We start from the raw sequence: 21,168 nt of genomic DNA, 5'->3' as shown, positions 1-21,168 counted from the left end.
GAATCTTGAACTGTCCGACTGTGTGATCCTCGACAACAGGAACCCGGTTCCACTTGACACTGGCTCCGGCCTATGGACAAAAGTGTTGCCTATGATTTTTGCCCCCAACTCTCTCTGGTTAACCCAGGTGCTAAGTGTCTTTTTGCCCCGATAACATTTCTTGCCGCGGATACGCGTTTCTTTAGTAAGACCGAACTGTCAATACTGTCAAAAAGTGATCGCATACGTATTCCCGGTAACGTCTTTTGTTTCACAACACCGGTCCGCTAAAACATAGGATACTTACCTTGAAGTTATCGAGTGCAAAGTGAATTGGTTGGTTGTAGTGTATTTTACGTGTGGTTTTGAATTAATAGAAGTGTTGTGTTTATAACAAACGGTTTAAAAATAAATGTACTTATATTTGTTTATCTGAAACCTTGAGTCAGTGTTTGCTTGAGTCACAGTAATTGTGGTCCCTTTGTGTAATCTCTGCTACTGCTCATATACTCTTGAGATAAGCCTGGCTGCTCCGCTACTGCTACCACTTTAACATAGTAGTTCAGGCTTGTACCAAAGGTAAAACTTGTATTACCACCTGTAGTCTTAATTGTGTGTAGTGGTCCCTAAGGGCACTGCACAGGATTCTGCCTAACAACCTGGTATCCCCCTGCTTGTTGACATAGTATATGTTGGTGGAGTTGTTCGTCTGGATAAGGACGGTCTTGCTCCCCCAATGAGCGGAAGGAAGGCTCTGAGGGCTATCCAAATGGCCCTGAGCTCTAGCCAGTTGATATGTGACTCCTTCTCCTGCCGGGTTCAGACACTGTGGATGATGTGGCTGTCCAGCGTGAGTCCCCAGCCCTCTAGGAAGGAGTCCGTAGTGATGGTGACCTGCTGAGAGGCTTGCCAGAAGGGCCTGCCTGTCCGCAGGTTGGAGTCCCTGGACCACAACATGAGGTCCGAGTGGAGAGAAGGCGGTATGCTGACCAGCTCCGCTTGGAAGCTCCTCTCCCGATTCCATGAGGCTGCGAAGTGCAGCCTCATCCAGAGCCTTGTGTGGGGCACGGCCAGGGAGGACCGCTGCCATGATACCCAGTAGGCATTGGTACGACCAGGCCGAGGTCACTGCTCTGGTAAGGAAGTGCATAGTGGCCCTTTTGAGAGCAGTAATCTTGTCCTCAGAGGGAAATACCTTCTCGGAGCTTGTATTCCAGATGAGGCCCAGGAAGGTGAGGTTCTGCGTGGGCTGCAGCAGAGACTTCTTGAGGTTGATATTGATGCCTATTTTCAATAGAGGTGACCGGAATATAGCTAAAAATTATAGACCTATTACATTGATTGATGCAGATTGTAAACTATTTGCCTCCTTGTTAACTCACGTTAATGATTGGATAGCGAAGAACCATATACTGAATACATTATAAATTACTCACCGTAGTGACTAAAATACTCTTAGTCCATAGTCCCTTTTCCTCCATACTGTATGGGCGCCCTTCCAAGGGACGGAGAGGGAACCTTTCTCACCAGGAAAAACCACATTGCCCTTCAAATTTAGAGGTGCGCGTGCCCAGGGAGCATCCGCTGCACTGACCAGCCCTCCGGCGCCACACCTCAGTCCGCATTGACGCATTGACAATAGATTTAACATTGCCCAATGACACCAGTATTATTAGGGGGAAGGTTGGTGGGACGTATGGAGGAAAGGGGACTATGGACTAAGTGTATATTAGTCACTACAGTGAGTTACTATTAATTACTCTTACGTCCTGTCCGCTTTTCTCCATACTGTATGGGCGATTAAAACCGAATGTAGCCCCAGGGTGGAGAGGAGAACCTCCTTAAGCAAACAGGTTCCTGAGAACCGCCTGTCCGAAGGCTGCATCAGATCTAGAGCCAGCATTCAAACAGTAATACTTACAGAAAGCAGAGGGAAAGGCCCAAGTGGCCGTCCTGCTTATGACTTGCCAAGGGACATGGCGCTGGAATGCGATGGGCGTTGCCTTGGCCCTGACTGCGTGGGCATGCATGTTTGCCGGAAGTGGCTTGTGCTGACCCTCGTATGCTTCCTTGATGGCAGAGACCATCCAGTGGGATATGGAAGCCTTAGAGGCCTGATAGCCTTGCCTCGAGCCTCCGAAAGTGACAAACCGGGTGTCTGACTTGCCTAAGCCCTTGGTCCTGTCCAAGTAGAATTTTAGGGCACGCCTGACATCCAGCGTCTACGTTGGCCTGCCGCAGATGTAGTCCTGAGGAGTAACATCCCTTTCCCCAAGGACTCCAGGCCTTTGTCCTCCTTGGAGAGGAAGCAGGTGGTGGCTCCTGTGGTGGCAGACAAACGCAATTGTTTAGAATATAGCGAGGCTGCGGCCACCATAGAGGAATGGAACTGCGGATGGGAGGCAAGGAGGATTGGCTCTCCAGTCAGCTTGAAACTGCTGTCCAACTTCTAGTTCATCTGGGCGTTGGCCCTGTGCTTCTCCCAGACCTTCTGTGCTGCCTGTAGCACATCCCTCTGAAGGGGAATGGCAGACTTGACTGTGGTGCGTTTCCCCAAGTCCTCTGCGAGCACCCCTGACTCCTGGGGGGCTACCTCAGGAAGAAGGGACCCCAAAGAACTCTGCCAGGCAGTCATGAAAGGCCTTATCGGATGCTGAGGGGTCGTCGTCCTGGGCGTCATGTCCCGTCCCCCTCCCCTTTTCACAGACTGAGGGGAGTCTGGGCCCTGGGGCACAAGTGCTGGAGGATTGCCCCCCCCCCACCCCTGAGGTCCGGAGATGCAGAAAAGTCCAACGGCTGTTGAGAGGGAGGCGTTGGTGAAGGCCCAGTGGACTAATGCATCCACTACAGGTACTTGTGTTTGACTTCATGGTTAAGAGTTAGAATCCTGGCAGATCTTCATCCTTCCGAGGTTGATAAAATATGCAGCATTAAGTTGGGTAACAAACATCTGTTATTAGCACCAAGATGCCCCTTCTGGGGTGAACGTGCGCTTTACAAATACCCCTGTTATGTTATGAAGGTGCAGAAGGAGGTGGACGATATGACCGGTAGGGCCTGGACCGGTGTAGAGACCAGCACAAGAATCACAGGTGGAACGGGAGGGGGCATGACCTCCTTCACAATGTCCTTCAGGAGCCCCTTAACAACTGAGGGCCTTGGCTGGGGTCCTCTGTGTCTCTACACCAACTATATAGTGGGAAGAATACCACCTCCAGTCTTTACATGCAGAGAGCAATGCTTTATTTCAGATGTGTAACAAATCATTTTTTCTACTAAACAAAACGCCATGTGCTTTGAGAGAAAACAGATGATGGAACTATACATAATTCTATTTCACTCCACTGAACTTGACCTCGCACAATTCAAGTACTGGGATTAAAACATTGAACAATGTAATCTGAAAGACTGCACCCAATATGAACATCAACCAAAACAGGATTACTATCGGTTGGAGAAGTCCATCTGTTTTTCCATTGATTATGTGCGAGAAAAGTGGTAATGGCTCTGTGCTATGTAGTTAACCGTTTCCATTGCAATAAGAAATATAATTCCTGACTATCAGTAATTATTGAAAAATTAACTTATCTTTTTTGTGAAAAGTGAGTGAACCTTAATCGCGTGTGTGTGTGGTGTTGTGTTATGATTTACTGCTTCCAAGGCATCTGAACATAGCAATTCATCATCATAAAAGATGACAAGATGGCTGTTTCTTACCCGTGGGGTTTGTGTGTCTAAATGTCAGAAAATCGAAGGCAAGACGTATTGGGGAAAAACACATTATGTGATCGATATGCGCTCAAAAATAGGTGCTCTTTCCATTGGGCCAATACAATTCCTGAGAAAACTTCTTTAGAAGTAGGCTCTGCAATGTCAGTGACACAGCTAACATCTATTTCTTCACTAGGATAGGTGGAAAACAAGTAAAAAAGAAAGACTGCAAAAACAAGCACATTCACCGATAGAGGGCCAATCATGTCTATGGAAGCAGGCCGACTAAAGAGACGGGGGAGCAGTGAAAGAGGATTGTGTTTTTCCTATGAACACAATTTAATTATATAGGCCTAGAGATTAGTTTTCTCGAATGACTTCTTTAGGTTCCCTAGCCAAAAAAGGCCAGAACCAACAACCAGATTCATGCCTATGTGGTGATGCATTTAAGAACTGAGGGAAGAGTATGTGTTGCAGAATAAAAACAATAACTAACATTGGGCTGGAGAGAGTAGAATGTTGGTAACAATGTGACATTTAAAGTACCTAACTGGTTATACATCAGTTCAATTTGCAAAATTGAAGATAAGGGTACGGAGCAACAGACAGAAAAACAGATTCTACTTCCACTATCACGATCGGTTGAGTAGGGAAGGCAGTTTTGTAACTAACCAAACAAGTTATTGCTCTTTAGATGGATCCTAAAATCAAACTGACCGACTACACATCTAGGACTAAACATTAAAATCTCGCTCATGCATTCAAACATAGTTTGGCCACAACACACTTACCTTCTAAATACCCCTTCAGGTTTCCAAGCTCCATTCTCAAATTTCACTTTCATGTAATTGCCAAAAAGCATGCAGTATGCCGTGCCAGCAATCCCAAAGTAATCTGTCTAAAAGATAAAATAAATAAGTCAGCCAAAAAACACTTTGCATTGTATAAGCTTTCAAGTCCCTACAGAACAGTCGCCAGTTACACTAACTCGCCAGTAGAAGTCAGAGGAAACTATTACTTACATTTAGTAATTAGAATACAGTATACCACCAACAGTGGCCTCATGAAATCACACTAGCAGACATGACTGGAAAAGGAAATCTACAAACGGTCAGAGGGATTTCTGAGAGAATACAGTAAACTCTGCCACAGGCACATGGCACCGTTTGGTACTTGAAGAAACATCCAAGGAAAACATAACTATATCCATCTAATTATGCTTAATACTACTGCACTAGCGCATAGCATAATTAAAGATCAATTGCCTAGGGTGTTTCAGAAAATAACATTTTCCAATAAGTTTACGTATGAACCGCTCCATGGAAAATTCTGCAAAACTGCCACAGTACATTGATGCAACTGTCCCAACATGGAAAAATTGCCAATTTTTCATGGACAACTTCATATTTTAAGAAATTGTATCATTTGCTTTGGACCACCTTTCCCATAGGAAATATCTCATTTTTTGTACCTCAAAATTGCATGCTTCCATTTTTGGCAGGCAACTAGATTTCATCAGGATCTGGTTGCCTACATTTTTTTGAAAAGTGACTATCGAGCTTGCCAATTTTGAGATATTTAAGTTTCAAGATGTATCTACATTTCACGTATGCGCAGAATGAATGCACATTGTTTATGCAAACTATATGTAAGAGATGTACATTTCATACATGTACACTACATGTATGAAAACTAAAATCAAATTTGAAACGGATTCATTTGAATGTTTATATGCATATGAAACATATGGGAGATCTAAATTGTGTACATGTATAGGCGCTTTACATTTCGTACATCATCAACAATATATATAACAACGCACATACAAGCCAGACCTCACTTTAATATGAGTTTTCATCTGTGGGGGATGCGTGCAAGATGTGCACAGAATGAAGGTACATCTACACCTGCATGCAGCAGATGGGAAAATTACTTACCATTATTGTTCTTTCTATAGATTCTCTTCCCACAAATCTCAACAGTTATCATCCAATGCCAGCTCTTCTCAGAAAACCATTAAGGGGGGGGGGCGAGGGGGGAGATAGTGCGGCTCGACAAAACCTTCCTCAGCTTTCATGCTCTTGAACCACAGACACATCTGCGTCAGTATGCACTACGCCGCCCTACCTCAGTTTCCCATATCTTTTCACCATTGTTCAGTACTTGAGGTAATCTATTCCCATCCCAAGGAAAAAAATGCATAACAGAATTCTTTTTTTGTGCTGCACACACAAAAATGTAAATTACCTTATCTTGGCCCAATCTGCAAGATATGTACACTTTTCTTAACTTACACATAAGAAAACTTTCAGAAGCTGGGAAGGTAGGGAGGGTGATGAGGAATTTTAGGGAGGAGAATCCATAGAAACAACGTTACTGCCGATGAATGATCCCTTCAATGGATGGCATCCTTCCACACATTCCTCATCTGGATAGACTCCCATAGCAGCACACAGGAAGTAGATGGACTGAAAATATTATACCACAACACGTTTGCAAAACAGCCCTACTAAAACAGGCATCTGACTCTACACAACAAAATTGCAACCCAAACTACGATGCCTTGTGAACGTATAAATGGACACCCACATGGCGGCCTGGCACATACCCTTTAAAAGGCATCCCTCTGTGCAGAGCAGAAGCAACAGCGAGCCCCCTTGTGGCACTATCACCGAGTCCAGTCGGGACATTCCTAAAAACCTTTCCATGGCACTCTGCTACCAAAGAAAGATCCAGTGTGATGTTTGCTTGGTCACCACACAGTCCAAACACACCTGCGGGCGTCCCCGCAAAATGGTGCCATTCAGGCAACGTAATAACCAAACACGCTTTGGATCTAATCTTGGAGCATTTCCCTCCTTGGATGGATGGGGTGATGCAATGTTCTGGGTAATGTGGCACTCAGACACTACTTTTGGGCATATAAAACAGTCTGACTATGTGACTTCCTCCTTAAAGAACTCTAGAAAAAGGGTCTTACAATACAGAACCTACATTTCACTCACACACCTGACCAATGTGATTGCCAGCAGGAACACGGTCTTAATAATCAGAAGCCTGACTGACAAAGTGAACTACCATCAAGAAAGGACCAGATTAAGGTACTAGGCTGGGACCACAAACTTAACTGGAGGAAACACACCAACAAGCCATTAAGAAAGTGGGCAACAGAGGCAGAGCAAAGATGGCGGGCGGAGTGAACGGACCCTGAGGAAGCTCCATTCAGCGGCAACCCTAGTATGCTGCCAAGCACCCCATTTTCTAGTAGCAAAGTCAACTGTTATGTGCACCAAACATGTAAGGGACTTCCATCAGCTGCAGGTTCGCTTATGAGAGGTACCTTGCGGGGCAGGCAGGCGTGCCAACACAGTGCCAGCCACATACACAGGCTTTGCCAGCGACTTTGCGCACAGACGGATGGTGTTGCCTGGAAATTTCTCCTCATCTGCGAGACCACATGATTGCAGAGATGTTGGAGAGCGGTGACGTGGGTGCCCAGAGCACGGTAGAAATACAGAGCACAGCTCCAAGAGGAGAGAGCCGCCTGGCGACCATTGTGTAGTGGCGTGGCGGCAAATAGCCTGCACCCGGAAGAGTGTGTTGTGCCTGGTGTGCAGAGGTTCACTGTACCGGCAAAAGATTATACCCTGCTTGTTCACATGCATCAGACAACATCTCACCATGTAAAAGGAGAAATGTAGTAGTAAGTGAATGTTTGACTATGACGGCATGAAAAGGGAAAGAGATTGGAGCTCTCGACAACACTAGATGGGGACATTCGTGGAGCGTAAGGTGCATTCTTAACATGCAGGAAAAAAAGCAGGAAATGCCAGAACTGTGCATCTATTCACATCGCAGAGATAAAAACAGGTGGCCCAGGATACAGGACAGAACTAGAAGGCATAAATGAGCAAGTCCACAAAGAAATCAAAAAAGTGCGGCATAAATTAATTTGCTAATTCCTTTTGCCATTAACCGCAAACGTACCTGGCGTCCATCCCACCTATGGATGAACAAACCTGCACACCAGTGGGGCTTTCTAAGCTAGATCTTATCGTCTGTCTGGGATTCTCACAAGACAACATGAAAAAAGAAATGTCAGCACTATGACCTGACACGACACGACACCTCTCAGAACTTGGAGAGGTCAACACTAGGAGGCAGAGTCAATGAGGTGGAACAAAAGACTGGGGAAGTGGCACAGCAGGTCCTAGAGATCTTCAATAGCTTGGAAATCGCTGTGGCACGTCGTCAATAGTCTAGATGAGAAATGGGAGGATCTGGAGAAGAAATCAAGGCGAGGTAACATACGGTTGAAATTCCTTAGGGAAGAATCTGAAGGTACTGACCTGAAGGCACTCTTGATGGCGTGGGTAAAGGGGGTTCCCTGTGCGATGGCAGGTTGTGTCCAGATGAGCTGTAGCTTGGTGTGGCGTACTGGCGCTAATTGACATGGTTTGTGTTTGGCCGCGTAATGTCTATAAGTGGCTTTGGTGCAAGATTTCTCCTTACCAGTGGATTAGGGAGGCTGGGGTGCGACAGGGGCTCTGTGCATGCTCTGAGCCTCGAGTTCCTTGCTTTGTCATGTGTTGTGGGAACTGGAGGGGTGGAGAGGATATTAATGGCGAGGGTGCTCGGTGTGGTGTAGGTTGGCCAATTGAGCTTGCGTGGGGAGCGAGGGGAAGGTTGTGTGTAGGATGTATTCGGTATAGTGGGGTCAGACACAGGAGAGAGGCTAGTGTGAAGGCTATTGTAATGAGTGTGAGAGGTGAGGGTGGTGTGAGAGAAGTGTTTTGAGGAGGGTGCATGAGCGTAGACCGGTGAAGAGAAGATAGATATATTGGTCTGAGAGGTATACGCCGCCGTGTGGGCACAGTGGTAGGAAGTGGAAACCAGGGTAAAGGTAGGCTGGATGCAGCGTACAATATTCAGGGCACAGGTGAGTCGGAGGCGTTCATCAGATTTCAGGCATAAAGGGATAATAGACGCAACATTCAATGGTGGAGGCACGATGGGCTAAAGGTACAGTGATCCACACTTTCCTGGTATTGTTCGTATGTGAGCAGCTAAGCCAAAATTGATTGAGGGGTGTAGCTGCGCTCTATTTTGTGTTGGTGTAGAGGAGAGGTGAGTGTCTGGGTGGAGGTTTTGTTCTTACGAGCCCACTATTTGGGATTTCAACTACACGTTTGTGATTGTTGTGTTCAGAGTGAACTTATTAGTGACTTATAGTTGCATTCAGTGGTGTTGTTGCTCGGTATCTTCTTGAACAGCAGGTTGCAAGATCTTAGCGGCCTTGGAAGGTCTTATCGGCATTACGGAAAGAGCCAGGTTTTTAGAGCTTTGCGGAAGGGTATGTAGGGTGTCTCGAATAATTAAGTGGGGGGAGTGAGTTCCACTAAATTGGGGCCGAAGTTGAGAAGGCGGATCCTTCGATCCTGGTAGAATTGCGGGTTGGAATCACTAGAAGGGTAGTGCTTGATCTTAGGGTGCATGATGGGAGGTAGGGTTTTATCTTCTCCTGTCTTATCGACCCAATAGAAAAAGAAGAAAAAGACAAAGTACTTCTCTGGGGAAGAGCACATGGAATTACTAGGCCAGGGGTCTAACCCAGGAGCGCTGTTGAAAGTGGTCTTTTCCAGTCAACGCGGAAAAGAGGACTGGGGAGTGGCGCAGGTGGGCAGAGTCAGCAGAGCGCATGCGCCTGGGGCCGCGCCCCAGCGCGTATCTAAATTTAAAGAAGATGATTTTTTCTGGTGAAAAAGGTATCTTCTCCCGTCCCTAGCGAGGCACGCTCTTACAGTATGGAGGAAAAGGGGCGGGATGTACAATAGTTACAGGTAAGTAACAAACGTTCTCCAGCATGGGGCCTGGCATGGATTCACATGCTCATGAATGACGATTACATAGCAGTACATATACACAACCACTAAAAGTGGCAAGGTTCCACAGAAGCAATAAACACTTACCCCTGGAATAGGCTTGAGGCACGAGTAAAACTTTAAGGCACAAGCAACATCCAGCAAATGCAAGGCCCTCTTCTCTGGCGCCGAAGGATTCGGGAAGAAATCGGGCAATACCAAAGGCTTGTTGCAGTGGAACTCAAACGGCACCTTGGGCATGAAGGTGGGGTGTGTACGTAGTACCACCTTTGAAGCGTGGAAGGACAACTACAGCTGCTTACACAACAGGGACTGGAGCTCACCGACCTGCCTGACCAAGGTGATCGCCATGAGGAAAGCATGATAGAAACTTGAGCAGGGCCTGATGCATGGACTCAAAAGGAGGCCCCTTAAATTTAGTCAAAACCACATTGAGCTCCCAAGCCGGGGCAGGAGCATTCAGCGGCGGGTAAGTCATGAAGAGTCCTTTGAGGAACTCATTGATGAGTGTGTGTGTGACCACATGGAAGGCCTACCTCGTGCCCTGGTATAACAGGATTTGGCAGCCAGGTGCCCTTTGACAGAGCAATGAGCCATGCCAGCCTTGGCCAAAGAAAGCAGGTATGGCGAGAGCTGCAGGGCTGAGATACGCAGAGGGGTAATCTTCTGAGTCCGCACCACAGAGAGAAACACTTCCACTTATGGCTGTAGTACATCAAACGTTGAGAAGGCCCTGAACTTGGCCAGGATGTCCTTCCACTCCACACGTAAAGCATAATGCCCAACTCTAGGGCTGCAGGAGCCAGGCACCGAGGTTCAGCGATTCTGGGTGGTGCTGCAGAATCGCTGCTCCTCCTCTGAACAGAAGGTCTGCAAGTAGCGGGAGCTTGATGGACAGGACTGCTGACAGATGTAGCAGGTCTGGATACCAGATTTGACGGTCCCAAGTGAAAAGATATTTTTATAAAGATCTTTTCACTAAAAGACTGATTTAAAAAAGACCACACTGTTCACACTGAGCATTTTTTCTAAATCAAACTGTCACGCCCCTGATGCACACAAGTGCGTGCAGGGGCGGACAGGCTCTGTGGGACCCGGCAGTGGGGGGCAAGGAGAACGGGTAAGTGTGTGTTGTATGTATGTATGTATGTATGTATGTATGTATGTATGTATGTGTTTTGGTTTGGGCAGGGGCTGGGTCTAAAATCCACCTGGAGAGTGTGGGGAGGAACAACGGGGGGCTCGGGAGGTGAAAGCACCTGAATATTAAAAAAAGTAAAACACATTTTAAAGTTCTCAAGAGAAAAATACCTTTATAATGCTGTTTAAGATCAAAATAAAATCAGGCATTGTAAATGTCTTTCTCTTGAGAACTTTAAAATTAGGTCTTTTCAGATAGTACCGATTTGTCACTGCCACGCCGGGGCGACAAGTAGCATCCTGCAATGACACTGTCCGAGCCTGTTGATCACTCGTAGCAGGAGTTGTAATGGAGGAAAAATGTATAGGAAAAGTCCCTCCCACTGAAATTAGAATGCATCCCCTCCGCCCCCATGTCCCTTGGCTGTGGGTCACTGCTGGCGAACTTCTGACACTGGGGATTTGTTGCTGTCGCAAAAAGGTCGATCTGGGGATGACCCCATTCATGGAATGGAAGATCTACCTGGTAATGTCGAAGCTCCCACTCGTGGCAAGAATTATAAGGGACACAAAAACATGACCTGCCCAATCGCTGGGTCTCCCTGGAGAGCGCTGGAGAGCACGTCCCGCTCCGCTTCTGGATGTAGAACATGGTGGTGGTGTTTTCTGTGAAGATCCTCACCACCTTGCCCCATCATCGATGGGAGGAAAGACTTGAGGGCCCAGAATACGGCACGAAGCTCCAGGGTGTTGATGTGCAGGGTATTCTCTTCTGTCAGTCATAGGTCTCTGGCGTCCAACTCTCTGGTATGAGCTCTCCACCCCCCAGCACTCCAGAGAAGCATTTGTGGTGACTGTCTCCTGGTAAGGAGGGACTTGGAATGGGGCCCCTTGTGTGAGATGAGAGAGCAGGCCTCACCACTGTATTGCTCATCGGAACTCCTTATTGAAGGGGATCTTGCCCGTCCAAAATACCAAGACTCCTGGAGATGCCTCATCTGTACTCGGCAAAGGAGGAGGTGGTTGATGCAGGAGGACATCATGTCCAACAGCGACTTGACGGCTCATACAGTAGCCGACTGCCCGACAACAGGCGCTGCATCTTCCCCTAGGATGACTACCTCCCTGGCTTCCAAGGGAGCTGCCAGGCAAATCACTGTGTTAAGTTGTGCGCCCAGGAACAGAGCGTTCTGCGATGGCTCCAAGCAGTACTTTGGATAATTTATGGAGAATCCCAGATCTGTCAGAAGACGCACGGTTCTCGCCATGTGATTGATTGCCAGAGCATGGGAGCGGGATCGAACTAGCCAATCGACCAGCTAAGGGTAGAAATGGATACCCTTGAGAAGAAGATGCGCTGCCAGCAGAGCCAAACACTTTGTAAAGATGCCTGGGGCCGATTTCAGGCCGGAAGGAAGTGCCTTCAACTGATAGCACCGCATTTGGACCACGAAACGCAAGAACTTGTATTGTTTCCGATGAATGGGAATGTAGAAGTAGGCGTCCCTCAGGTCCAGAGATGCCAGCAAGTCACATTCCTCCATTTGGCTGAGGAGGTGCTGCAACGTTACCATCCTGAACTTCTGGTACTTCAGGTACTTGAGGCGTTGCAGGTCCAGGATCGGCCTCCAACCTCCTGTCTTCTTTTGGACCAGAAAGTATCTGGAGTACACCCCGGAGGTGCTGGGGAACGGGTTCTATCTCCCCCTTTTTAAACATGGCTTGGACCCCCTGTAGCAGCTGTGGCACGTGCTGTTCTTGCTGAGATACAGAGGGAATACGAGGACACCTGCGTTTGAACTCCAAGGTGTCCCCTGTCCGAGAGCGTCCAGAACCCATCTGTCGGTGGTCTTCCACGCGCTGACTAACCTCGCCAGCCGGCCTGCCAGTGGGGTGCTCCTCCCCAGAGTCCATGGCCAGTTCAGGTGCCAGGCCCCTGGCTTGCGGGTGGCGCTGTCCTCCGCTGCTGTATGCCTGTGAGCGGGCTCTGTACGCCTCCTGTGCCGTGGAGCGGGAAAGCAGCAAATAAATTAATAGTTAACGTACTCCTAGTCCATAGACCCCTTTCCTCCATACTGCATGGTCGTCGCTCGCTAGGGACGGGAGACGGAACCTTTTTTCGCCAGAAAAAAAACACCTTTGCCATTAAAGTTAGCATGCGCTCCCCTGACTCCGCCCACCGGTGCCACTCCTCGGTCCCCATTGACGCGTCAACAATATTAACATTGCCTAATGACACCAGAATTATTAGGGGGGAGGTTAGTGGGACGTATGGTGGAAAGTGGACTAGGAGCACTTTAGTCACTAAGGTCATTAATTACGCCTACATCTCGTTCCCTTTCCTCCATACTGCATGAGCTATTGCAACTGAATGTAGCCCCAGGTGACCCTCCCTAAGGAAACAAGTTCCTCAGAATCGCCTGTCCGAAAGCCGAGTCGGACTTTGAGCCAGCATCCAAAGAGTAGTGCTTACAGAAAGCCGAAGGGGTGGCTCAGGTGGCCGCCCTGCTGATGACTTGCCATGGAACCTGTCTCTGGAATGCGACCGCCGTGGCCCTGGCTCCGACAGCGTGGGCATGCCTGTTCGCTGGAAGCAGTTGTACTGACCCTCATGGGCCTCCTTGATGGCTGCAACCACCCACCTTGCTTTAGAGGCCTTGGATGCCTGATAACCGGGCCTTGACCCACCGAAGGTGACAAATAGAGCCACTGACTTATGGAAGCTCTTGGTCCAATCTAGAAAGAATTTCAGAGCGCTTCTGACATCCAGACAGTGCACGATCCTTTGAACATCATCCTTAGGATCAGCAAAGAAGGTAGGTAACACCATCTCCTCATTTAGATGGAAAGAAGAAACTACTTTAGGTACACACGCAGGATACGTACTCAGGACCACCTTATCTCTGTGAAAAGTAGTGTAGGGTTATGACACCACCAGTGCCTGGATCTCGCCGACACTACGCGCAGATGAAAGACCCACCAACATGGCTGTTTTAATGGTGACCAGTCAGATGTCTGCGGATGCCACTGGTTCAAATGGTTTGGGCGCCAGGGCGCTCAACACTACATTGAGGTCCCACACAGGGTGCGGTTTCTTGATGGGTGGGTAGAGACTGGTGAGGCCCGCCAGATGTCGTTTAACTACAGGGTTGGAGGAGAAGAGCTTCTTCTCCCGAAATCCTGTAGGCACCTATGGCTGCCAGGTAGGTGCGGAACGTGTCTATTTGCACCCGTGAGTGTGTAAGGATTGCCGAGAAGAACAGCACATCGTCCAATGTACAAGAAAGGGGGTCGATCTTCTCAGAGTCCTCCCAATGACAGAACCTAGTCCATTTACTTTTGTACTGGCTCCTAGTAGCCTTGTTCCTAGCCCACCGAATGAGGTCAAGGTTAGCCTGCGACAGGCTCAGATGCTTCAGCGTGACCTGTACAGGAACCACGCTGCAAAGGCTAACTTCTGTGGAGCGGGGTGGATGACCCTGCCCCCCTGCTGCGAAATGTGAGCTGGGCTCACTGGCAGGTCAATGTACAGCCTGTCCAAGAGGATGAGGAGCTTTAGCATTCTTTTCACATCATTACTATTTGCACCCACAAGGCCTTCAAACAAGACAATAGTCACCATATTTAAATTGCAGCACTTGAAAGCACGCACAAGCCATCTCGTGTGCATATCGACCTTCAAACTCTACTTCCCTCGTCATGTTGCTTACAATTTCATTAAACACTAACTCTGTTACCAAGGTCATAAAAATAACCATTCACTTAGCAGTTAACTCCGTTGCCGATGTCCAATAAAAAACATTTCAGTCAACCTTGCTCGGTGGTGCAGCAAAGAAACTTTCACGTCATTTACCGAATGCTGCCACACTATAAAATGTTTGTACACCTCAACAGCTTAACCGTTACATAACCATCTCGTCAGCACTTGTAGTACCTGTGGCTGCTAAGGTTGTTTTCAAAGCTGTTAGTTGCTTACATACAACCAGTGTCTAGAGCAATGATGGTTGCATAGTAGGATCGAACATGAAACCCAAGGAGAAGGATATTGCTACCTGGGGCAAGAAACACTGTCCTTTAGGGAGATGAATGATGATGCTGGTGCTTTCCGTAAGAAATATTCTAGCATGATTGGACAAACATTCACACTCCACATCAGTGAAAGCGGATATATGGAAGGGAACAGCCCTACTAATTGCTTCCTTTGTAGAGCAGGGCTACCATTCCAAGGAGCTCCAGGTTTTGATGTTGCAGTTTCCTAGAAGAGGAATAGGACCTGTGCTTAGAAGACAAGAACGTCTGTGAGCTGTACCTCTCGTCATTCCTCTTGCAACACTAGTGGCTGAATAGCGCAGACACACAAACCAGACAGCAATGCACAGTGCAGAGACCATCCTATCCTCTTGAACCAAAACCTAATGACATTTACACGTCGGAAGCGGCCAGATCACAGACGCTTTACTCTGCGAACGTGAGTTTCGTAAGCTGGTGCGGCTTGACGTGCAGGAGAGGCTCTGCCTAGGACCTAGGTCCTTTCTTCTAATCGCGCGAGGGCCCGGCTGTGGAACCTGCTTGACGAGCGTGAGAATTCCGAGGGGCCGGCGGCCCGTCCTACTTAGCGGAAAGCTGCCTTGGTGAGCCGGGGTCTTGCACTGTTTGGGGGAGCGTGGGAAACGCGGTCTCGGACATCTGCAGTCTTCCTTTCCCTCCCTCTCCCTGCCTGCCCTTTTCTGCCTACTACATATGGGCATGAGTGCTGCCGTATCCTGTAAAATCCACTCATCATTAATCAGGTAATTGGCAGCTGATAAACTGCCGGCTGGCAGATTGAGGGCTTAATTTGCAGGCCGGTTCATGAAGAGGTGGGAATTTAGGGGACTGCAGTAAGGGGGCAGGAGGTCTTTCCTGTTTTCCTCTATTTTGAAATTGTTGCATTTCCTGCACTGCTCCCATTTGTACCATCTGGTGGTTTGTTCAATAAAGTAGACAGCATTAATCAAGTGGGAATAGTGATAGACCAGATTAATTTGTCCCTAAAAATATTTGCGAAAGCACCTTAGTATTGCCTAAACGCACCTTCAGGAGATTGCTGGCCAAGTGCCTTCGATCCGGCAATTCTCTTTTATCAGGATAAGGAGCCCTTGTTGGCACTGAGTTTGGGCTGCCACTGAACCATTGTGGGTTTACCAACCAACAGAATTTTATTCTCTTCAATAAGAAGGTGCCTGAGACACAGGTAGGTCTACCCCTGATTAACAGTAAAATCTGATCCACTCTAATAAGTCGCTACCTGAGGCGCATTGAGAGGGAAGTGGACACGGACTTGGACATTAAGTCCTCCACTAATAAATTGGCAATGTCCCCAGGAAAGGGTGTACCAAGTACAACTTGCGCAAAAACAGAAAACAATTTAGCAAGGCGAGCGCAGATTTGGTCCTCCCCGTAACCATCATAAGGTCAAAAAAGGAACTTAAAAACTCCATTCCTGTAGGCCAAGCCATGATTACAGGTTTTTTTTCCCCCGAACTCTACGATCCCTCCAGTGGACATTACTATCACCAGTATTGAAGAGATTGCCGCTCCTGGACCTAGTGCCAGTGGCATAATGAGTTCGACCAATTATGAGGACATTGACAATAACTCATTACTGGAGCTATGTTTAAAAATCCAAAAAGGAATGTTGTCAAAAATTCCATTGCCAGCAGAAAACTGTACCTTGCCTCAGGATGAGAACTACCCAGGTGAAGGGACGGAGCAACCAAACTCCTCGGATTGTCTCGGTCGCCTATCTGCTTCACCTAACCTGGTTTTGACTTCAATGGAAGATGGACCAGAGAAAGAACCAGAGGAGTTGAAATGCACCCATGGCTAACGAGATTGCAGAGCTACAGTCGTCAGTGGCATCTATGCAATTTGCCCTTAAAATCCTGCTTCAAATGTCAGGCAGAATTCTGGCCAATACTATCACATGTATGCAGATTCAGGACAAGCCAGAATACGAACGTGAAGAGGCTGATGTTAATTTATCGGAAGCCATCCTAATGGTAGAGGACAATAACGAACAACAAAGCAACGAGAACCCCCCGGAGCGTGAAAAAAGCCCTTTGGTCTACTTCTCCCGGAAACAGCGTCGTCTGGCAAAGAAAGCACTAAAGAACATTAAAGCTAGCACGCAACCAACATTGGAGCCTGAAGTGTCGTCGCCCATAATGAAGTCCAAAAAGGCCAGGAAGAGAGCAGCCAAAGCCAGGAAAAAGATCACTCCAATTAAGGGCCATCTAACTAGCTGGCTGCTCAAGGAGCAAGCAAAGCCAGCTGAACTGGTTGAAGATGACGAAATGTTGGATATTTTAGACAACAGTGAAGAAGGTCAGCAAAATTGGCAGTCATAGGTGACAAATCAATAAGGACAACTCCAATATTGCTGGATGAGAGTAAAGAGCCATCCAACAATCGCGTGTGTCTTATAAAGAACCTTTACCAGGGTGGTAAAAACAAATGGCTAGCACAATCCGAATTATTGGTGAGGTTCAACTCGGTCCCGGAAGTTCGAGTCCTTACATCTGACGATTTCTTATTTGTCGAGCCACTTAAGGGTCCAAACCAGAATGTCTCTGCGCTACACTGCAAATTTGCATCCACAGCTAAGATCATCAGAAAATATAAAGAGGAACTGAGGCTAGTGGACATTGACGTCGATTTGAATGAGGCTGACCCCAATGCAGTATCAGAGGAGCCGATACCTTCTTCTAAATTTCTAGTATCCTCTACTGCTATGGAAGGGAAGCAAGTGGATATTGTGGAACTTCAGCAAACTTTAAAAAGGTTGTTGGACTTTCTTCCGGGTGTTGTAATCAGTAACTGAGAGTTTACTATCCTCTCATGGAATTGCAGAGGCTTTTCCGACTTGCTGAGAGCTGAAGGATCGGCCATAATCCTGTCTAAACACAACTGCTTCTGTTTGCAAGAAACCTGGGCGACTGACTCCCTGATTTTTGATGGGTACGTGGTGCATCAAGTTTTGGCAACCAGAGGAGATAAAGGCCGTCCATCGGGCGGCCTTTTAATTGGCGTCACCAATTCATTGGCCTCTAGTCGGGTTAATTGTCATGAAGAAAATAACATTATTGCAGTTGAAGTGGAGTTGGGACATGAATGTGTACCAGAAAAATTTCTTCTCGTCAATGTATACAATCCACCAGGAGCAGAGAAAAGGGAATGGATTCAAGAAGCACTGCAGAAACTATTGACATCATGGTTAACGGAATTGGGGAACTCAGCAGCGATAGTGCTTGGCGACTTCAACGGTCATATGACAGGGGCGGACATTTCTTCTTCTAACCCCAAGCTGAATAATAAATGTATAATGATGCATAATAAACAGGATATTGAGGGTATGGGTTGGTCACGGCTGTTTGATGGTTGGGAACTTGAAATGATCAACGGCCGTACCCCTGGTGATACACCGGGCAAACAGACATGGACAAACGGCATGGCAACTAGTACTTTGGATTACATTTTTCTATGTCCCAAAATGCTACAATTAGTTACTGATATGGTAGTGACATTTAACAACTTGAGTGATCATGCCTTCCTACGATGTACTTTCAACATTGGGTGGGACAGTTGTGTGCAGAGCAATATAGGGTCAATTAAGGTTAACCAGGCAGGGAACAGAATAAGTTGGTCAGACAATAATATCAGTTGGGCCACTAAAGCCTTGCGCGACGAGGATACCTGTAGCCTGCACGACTTTCACACCATGTCTATTAACTCTATTGAGGACCGGATGGCGGCTTTTTCTATTAAACATGCCACTTCTACTAGTAGATCTATGATAAAAGTGAAATGCAATGTGCAGCCTTTCAATAGTGAGATAAGAGATGCCAAATGGGGTCTAAGAGCCAATCTCCGCAAAATTAAGGCACAGAATTTACCCATCTCACAATATGATGTACTAGTAAGGAAAATAAAAAATAGATATAGGACTATCATTAAGAACATCAAAAGGGCGGTAAGAAACCGCGCTCACCTACATTTAGTCCAAACCATCGGCTCCAAAAATTCATGAAGCATTTGGTCACTATTAAGCGACTCAAGAGGCAAAAGTAAAAGCTCACTCGATAACCCAATAAGTAGAGCGGATTGGGAAAAATACCTGGACGATCGTAACTCCGTAAAAGAACCAGACCACACTAATATTAATATTGAAGTGCTGACATATCGCCCTTTTGATGTTTAATCGGAAGCTATACTGGTTAAAATTAAAGAGCTCAAATCCTCAAGAGCACCTGGCCCGAATGGGTTGGCGAATGTCGTCATTAAGAAATATCCAGAATTTTGGGCCAACCTGTTAGCTATCCTGTTCGATAAGATATTAGTACATGGAATTATCCCCGATTCCTGAAAATCTGCAATACTTGTCCCTATTTTTAAAAAGGGAAGTAGATTAGATCCTAATAACTACAGGCTATTATCTATGCTAGATGTAACGGGAAACTATTTGCACCTCTGCTACTGAGTGAAATACAGAAATGGGCGAAAAACGCCAACATTCTGTGCAAATTTCAATGTGGATTCAGACGAGAATATTCCACGATACACAATCTTGCTCTTATGGACATCTTACGCACCAGAGCGCTCACTAAGGAACAGCCTCCATTATACGCACTGTATATAGACTTTAAGGTGGCATTTGATTCCATTCCCAGAAATAGGTTATGGCTTAAATTAGAATCCATTGGGTGCCCGAAGGGACTATTATATTACCTTAGACTTCTCCATCATAATACTAAGGTCAGGCTCAAATTAGATCAGGAAGGGCATCTGACAAATATGGTTTACCAAAGCAGGGGAGTCAAACAAGGGTGTGTCACCGCACCTTTGGTCTATAACTTATACGTGCATGACATACCAGCCGCAATCGAGGCTGCTAACAACTGCCCCCCTAAAATTGGAGACTCTCACTGTGCTGTGTTAGCTTATGCAGATGACTTGGTTCTGTTGGACAATACCATTAGTGGCCTCAGAAGATCAGCCATAGCACTATGGGAGTATGCCAATAATAACGGGCTGACGATTAACCTTGATAAAGCCAAGGTCATCAGATACACGCGCAAAAGAGTCAGTTGGGTTAAACTCATTGTAGGTAGCACGAGCATAGCATATACACCATGCTATCGATATTTGGCGATTGAATTCGAACCTTCTGGTGACTATAATGCATGTAGACAAACGCGTATAACCAAAGCTGTTCAAGTGTCTGCTCTTATGGCTAGTTTTTCCCACAGACAGGGGGGATTTACAATGTGGGCCATATGACATTTGTATATCCAAGTATTCTCCTCAATGATCACCTATGGCTTAGAGGCGCTATGGACATCGGACTTGGCTTGGCTCCAAGTTATCGAAGGTAAATTTTGGCGTTGTATCCTGGGGTTACCGCCTGGAGTCCCAATGGCCCTTATACGGCTTGAACTTGGTCTCCTCTCTTTGAAAGCGATTGTTCTAAAAAAGAGAGCAGACTTTTTCCTGAGGACAACTGGCAGTTCCACTAACCCATTATTGAGAACTATCCGACAGGAATTTGGCAAAAGCTGTACCATTAGCTCAGTGTTTGAACCCATGATCAAATGCCTAACAGAGATAGGATGGAATTTAAGAGGAACCAACTACTCAAAAGCAGGGCAAAATGCACTTTATAAGCGGGTAGCCTTATGGGACTGGCTAGAAAATTATGGCCATTTGAGCAAGCTCAAGAGATATCAGTTTGTCCACCATAGACATTTTGATTTTATGAAGCCTCAGGCATATTTAAATCTATGTCCAGCAACCCGACTCAGGCGATTTATCATCTTGCTAAGATTGGAACAACTCCCTACCTTGATGAACTTGGGATGCAGAGCTAAAATACCCACAGAGGACCGAATGTGCCGGCTCTGCAAACAAGCAGAAACACCTGAGACTGCGAGACACTTGCTAACTAATTGTTATGGCCAATTCCATCCAGGCAATGTTAGCCAAATACGTACATAATGCAGGTACTATTGGCGATCGATCCTTTTCGCAATATTGCATAAACTCTGGGAATATGAGCCTATTAGTGGCTTTGTACAACATATGGACAAGGATTGAATCTAAATTGGGCCCTCTGTTATAATGAGTGATTAAATATAACCTGCCCAAGCGTGACTGAGGATACTTTGAATTGAGTACCAGTACCACTTTCCTTAGGCCATATTCATTTCTCCTTTTCAAATAGTCCTTTTTAAATATTTTCTGTGGTTGATCCAGAAAGGTATTTGACTTTACATCTAGATAACTGCATTATGATGTGTTGAAGTATATATTGTGATAGTGTATTTTGTATTTTATATTATCTATTTCGGATTACACATTGTGTATGTTTGTTTTTTGATATGTGTAAAGTTTAATTTATTTAAGCTAAATCACATTAAAT

The 21,168-nt window shown here is 46.5% G+C and overlaps 1 protein-coding gene across 4 annotated transcripts in view; it reads right to left on the bottom strand.

Annotated features, from left to right (window-relative positions):
• Positions 1 to 21,168, bottom strand: part of BUB1 (BUB1 mitotic checkpoint serine/threonine kinase) — a 1,594,853-nt gene that overhangs the window by 24,979 nt on the left and 1,548,706 nt on the right. For all 4 annotated transcript variants that reach the window (XM_069606846.1, XM_069606848.1, XM_069606845.1 and 1 more), the window contains one exon: positions 4,482 to 4,588. In XM_069606846.1, the coding sequence (XP_069462947.1) occupies positions 4,482 to 4,588 (107 nt within the window). The remainder of the gene's footprint in view (positions 1 to 4,481; positions 4,589 to 21,168) is intronic.

This window comes from Ambystoma mexicanum, chromosome 4p (assembly GCF_040938575.1).
Source record: "Ambystoma mexicanum isolate Mex_15411 chromosome 4p, UKY_AmexF1_1, whole genome shotgun sequence".
NCBI lineage: Eukaryota > Metazoa > Chordata > Amphibia > Caudata > Ambystomatidae > Ambystoma > Ambystoma mexicanum.
Note: the sequence above shows the minus strand (reverse complement) of the source record. Positions and strands in the feature narration are given on the sequence as shown.